Here is a 4876-nt window from a genome sequence, read left to right as displayed (position 1 = left end):
AATTGTTTTAAGAACTTATAAGCTCAACCGAACACCTTCTTAATCTTAGAATCGGCAATCCCAATCCAGCTCTACTTTAGGGTGGATTGGGCTGCAAAGTTGTAGGCCCAAAGAAAAATCAGGCAAGCCGGCCCAAAAAATCGTATTGCCAAGGTAAGTTGAGGCCGGGCCCTGCAACCTGGAACTTATTAGCATGGGCCAGCACGATCAGGCAACTTTTATCGCGCTTGTGGAAAATTCGTCTTCGGGCCGGGCCGATCACTTCCCAAATATGGCATTTGTCTACGCATGTGGCGCTGCCTATTTCTCAAAAGATGAATAAATAAAGAATGACAGAAAATGGCAAGTCGTAATTTCTGCACGATATCATAAACTTTACAAGCAGAGCAGGTTAATGCCGTCGATTTGTTTAAGCAAGCCTGAGCAAGACAGCAAAATGGATTACATAATACCGTAGATTTGTTTAAGAAATTGTAGCAGCAAAAGGAAGTGTTGAAAAAGCTCCACAAAAAGAATTGCTTCATCAACTTGTTAGCTTCGAATCTAGTCGATCACCTTCCCTCCTCGGAAGCTTTCACCCCACGCAATGTAGCTGTCCTGAGACCCAAACTCCTGCAAGAATTTAAGAACGTCGAGTTCTGCGTGTAACAGAAAAAGTTGGAACGAATGCAGATGAAAAAGGCATAGCAGCTTTCGAGTTGGCTCAAGCGAAAGTCGGGAGGGGTGTCGAGTTCAATGTTTGCTGGATCAGTAGCCATATTCTGGCACTCCTCCAAGTCCCTCTTCAAGTCCTCTGGTCCTAAATGAGCATATTCGCGTAGTAGAGCTTTACCTTTCTGTCCTTGACCGTCTCCGTTCTCATCCCTGCCCGGAGACTGGCTTTGCAGAAACTCGTCACAGAGAGATAGCCCTTCCACGAGCTGCTGTGAGCTCAGCAAAAACTGCGACTCATTTTCCCACCATTTGCTCTCTTCAGCGTCTTCTTCCTCACTCGTTTCTGCCACCGCTTCATCTGTCTGATTCTCCACATCATTGTGATGTTGATCGTAGGTTTGCGCAAAGGGAGTTTCTATCTCATCTATCATAATGTTGCCCTCATGCTACATCGCGAGCAGTTGAACATTTAAAAAGCTTTATATTGATACCAAAAGATATCGATGATTGCATTAGATGAGTTGAGTTTTACCTCAAAGGTAAGAGGAGCAGTAGAATCTTGCAACACCTCGTGATTGGAGAATCTCCTCTCCACACAAGGCTCAGGAGTCACGGACTTTGGGGTGACGGGATCCACCTTAGGAGTCATCGTCTGAGGGGCTGCTTCAGAAATTTCTTCTTCAGCCCTCTCAATCTGTCTGGTTTGTTGCTGCTGCTGCTGCTGATAAAATATTTTCGAGATTACGTATTCGCCTTCCTTTTCATCTTCCCCCGTACCCAGGTGATACTGATGCATCACCCAATTAGTCTTCTCAGCCTTCCCTCCTCTCACAGGGCTTATATACAGAACCATAATCTTCTTACATCCTTTCTGCACACCATCAAGTAGTACAGGCTTCGTGCGGCCAGTTTTGTGCCAACGAACATCGCCACAATCGTCGCCATGGATCTTTCTACGCTTTCTTGTCCCAGTACTATATGCTTTAATTGCTCTGTGGAAAAAGTGTGATACGCTTCCGTCCTGCTTTACACCTGCGAATGTTTTGTGAAAAATGTAGCTCACGACTCACGTGTCGGGGGTTGGGGAAGGCAAATAAAGCAATAGAAGACGGTGGACTACGACATATACCGGGCAAATTTTGAGGATGAGTGTAACAAATGCCACCTTCTTCTTCAACGGTTGGAACGAATTCATCAATAAAGGGATGAGGCTTGAAATCCTGAATACCAACCTTTGCGAGTAAGTGCCAGATAATCTCTTGATCTGTAGGATCAAATTTCACACCACGAGGCAATCCTGGCCACGTATGAGGGGCCTGCAATGTGATGAAAATCGGTGAAACTGTTGGTCCATTTTGGGATGATAATGTACGGTGGGGAACTTTTTTACGCGACTAAATTATATAGGATGCACTCAATCAGCTATAGGCATGATTTTGAACAGACATATTATATGAGAAATAGCAGTCAATTCAGAAATATTTCATCAAAAACAATATACATCACTGTTGTCCATGACATAATGGCAATTTGGGCAACTTTTCGTCGGGTTGCTTTTCCACTGGATTTCTTGTGGATCAACTGCACCAGACGCACTCCTAATTTTGGTAGCAATTCTGTTTGAGTCAACCAGCCACGATTGCCTGCATGTCTCGAAAAAAATGTTGTAATCATCAACTGTCCAAGCAAGGCAGTGCTACACGATTCTCCAAACAATTGGAGAGACATTGACAGCACAAGAAAAAAATGGAAATATAAAAAAACAGCACCGAGAGGCCAAAACAAACTAAGCGAAAAGGTTCCGTAATTTATACAGTTCAGTGGGAATCAATTATAGGAAGAATCAAATTATGAACACATCTTGATAACTGCAAGTTGGTTTTGTACAGGACTTGCCTGCACAAAAAGCTACAGACACCTTATAGAGTCAGTAAAGTGAGTTCCACTAACTCTATTCTGTTCATAGAAACTAACTCGAACCTAATGCTTTATCAACATACAACATGAATAACTTCCGGAAACGTTACCAACTAATGTGATGTCTTCTGTTCAAGGAAGTTTGCTCCCTAGTAAGTAACCTAAATGAGAAGAAATTTTGTCTCACAAGGATGAAAAATAGATCATAAGCATTACAGGCTCAAAGTTATTACACTTGCATCCAACATTGTCTACGTTTAGCAAAAACACTCTTCATCTACAATCCTAATCACAGGCTCCGTGGCCTGAGTTAAATCAGACTCTATTGATATTAAATTGCAACAAACAAACTTCACCCTAAGTATAATACCTAAGAAAAACAATAAATTCTTCACTAATAGTTAGCATTTACTCAGTTATTTGAATATCTATGCTCACTTCAATTTCTCCACTCGACCCTTATGCTTGTTAGCATTCAATAGGAATCCATATATTCAATGTAAACATATGTGCGCGTGTATGTGTGGAAAATGGGAACCCTGTCAGTTTTATTGATTTGATAGTATCAAATATTGAAAATCGAGTAGCAGCCTTATACCAAATAAGCTTACTCCAAAAGAAATTCATGGCCTCCGCTTCAAACGATGAGGCAAGGTAGAATTACTAAATGCAAACATAATAGGAAAGACAGCACGCCATACAGTTGAAACACACAATTTCCTCTAACGGGCAATCATTCTGGAAAGATTAGCCACTTTACTTGCAAACTAGCCAATGTGGTCGTTGATAAATCAACTGAGAATCACTAAACTCTATAAGCATTCATCATTAATTGCATCATAATCTCCGGTTGTTAGTCCACTACGCAATTAGCAAACCAAGAATTTTCCCTTACTGTCACATACTGGATAACAACGGAATAAACATGGAATTGAACTAATGCATCAAAGAATCCCACAATGCAATATTGATGTAACTCATTTCAAATTAAACGGGAAATTCTGAGCACACAGATCCATGACCTTTTCTTTGATACTTATTAACCACCGAATTCAAGATATAACCAAGAAACAGATACCAACTAAATACACCCATTGCCTAAATCTTATAGCCTAGTACAAAATAGTCATTTTTGTCGACATAGAGTCAACAAAAACCCAATAACTAAAATATTAATAAGTGACAAACCTCCATTAAAGCTAGAAAATTTCACAATCGACATAACCCAACTCACAGTTCAGATTTGAAGGTTAAACTAGTATTACGTTGCTACAATAAAGATAAAAACTTTTAATAATACGGCTCGAAAACATAGCAACTTTCTACAAAAACAGAATCTTGCTGCGAGAATCTCATGCCACTTCAAGATTCAACGACTGCAAAAATGGTAGCTAATCTACTTTTCCATCTATATAATAACATTGTCCCCCCAAAAAACAGGAGGGAGAAAAACCTAAACAGAATCCTAACAAAATGTTAAAAAGGAAAAGGAGTAAGGGCATACCCAGCCATGGTGAAATGCTCTGTGAGGATCAAAGCAGAACACCAAAACTTCAACTTAAAGTATTTGAATTCCGAAATTGAGGATGTTGTCGAATAAAGTCCAGTTTGTCTTGAATATTGTGAAGCGATTTTTCTTTGAAATCTCCCACTTTCTACTTTCAAGACTAATTTTTTTTCTCGTTTTCTTTTGTAGGATTCAAAAGTAACTCACTGTTAATTCAAAAAAAAAAAGTAACTCACTGTTCTACTGATTTGACGTGGGAACAGTCAATTAAAGAGTACTCGTTTGTCTCTCTCACAAAAAAAATACTCATTTGTGGATTTTTTTTTTTTTAAAAGAACAATCTACTTTGAAAAAAAATGGGGTTATTGCCCCTAAATACATGAACTACGACCAAATTCTAGTTTATAACACCATCTTTAGATTTTGCCCCATAATACATCACCTTTCAATTTTTTCTAGAACCTCTCATGTCCAAAGTTTGGAATATTCAAAAATAACCCCATTATAAAATTCTTTATACTTTGACCCCTAAAACTTTTGGTTTTTGACTAAAAGACAATTTATACCTAAAACATGTATAAGATTGGGCTTAAATGGTATATCGGCTGGAAACTTTCCTCGTGCCCGATAGATTACTTTGTAATCTGGGTCTGGACTGTGAGACAATGCCACGTAAAAGATCCTTGTTCAAAATGGTATCAGAGCGGGTTTTTATAGAGGAATTATATTATTTTTAATTTATTTTATGATTAACCCATGTGGGAGGAGACTCCATTAAAAAATTATGGATCCGGACGA

At 39.2% G+C, this 4876-nt stretch overlaps 1 protein-coding gene across 2 annotated transcripts; it reads right to left on the bottom strand.

The window, feature by feature from the left end:
• Nucleotides 1-340: 340 nt before the first annotated feature.
• On the bottom strand, nucleotides 341-4315 carry LOC131024631 (SUPPRESSOR OF GAMMA RESPONSE 1). 2 transcript variants are annotated; one of them, XM_057954139.1, is made up of 6 exons: nucleotides 4076-4315; nucleotides 2156-2297; nucleotides 1784-1970; nucleotides 1187-1686; nucleotides 696-1100; nucleotides 341-612 (listed from the first exon to the last, which is right to left on the bottom strand). In XM_057954139.1, exons 1-6 carry the CDS (start codon nucleotides 4081-4083, stop codon nucleotides 544-546), a joined length of 1311 nt encoding a protein of 436 aa, XP_057810122.1. In that variant the 5' UTR covers nucleotides 4084-4315; the 3' UTR covers nucleotides 341-543. The 2 variants fall into 2 exon arrangements, with proteins under 2 accessions (XP_057810122.1, XP_057810121.1); XM_057954138.1 differs by having other exon boundaries at nucleotides 341-1100.
• Nucleotides 4316-4876: the final 561 nt, after the last annotated feature.

Source organism: Salvia miltiorrhiza, chromosome 5, assembly GCF_028751815.1.
Source record: "Salvia miltiorrhiza cultivar Shanhuang (shh) chromosome 5, IMPLAD_Smil_shh, whole genome shotgun sequence".
Taxonomy (NCBI): Eukaryota; Viridiplantae; Streptophyta; class Magnoliopsida; order Lamiales; family Lamiaceae; genus Salvia; species Salvia miltiorrhiza.
The sequence above is the reverse complement of the archived record's forward strand: the minus strand, read 5'-3'. Positions and strand labels throughout refer to the sequence as shown.

What these genes read in the sequence shown, in the direction of transcription:
- LOC131024631 (XM_057954138.1), bottom strand. An exon ending in ATGTCATGGACAACAGTGAT is followed by an intron (nt 1,971 to 2,155) that starts GTATATTGTTTT and finishes ATCACATTGCAG; the next exon opens with GCCCCTCATACGTGGCCAGG. An exon ending in TCATCCTCAAAATTTGCCCG is followed by an intron (nt 1,687 to 1,783) that starts GTATATGTCGTA and finishes AAACATTCGCAG; the next exon opens with GTGTAAAGCAGGACGGAAGC.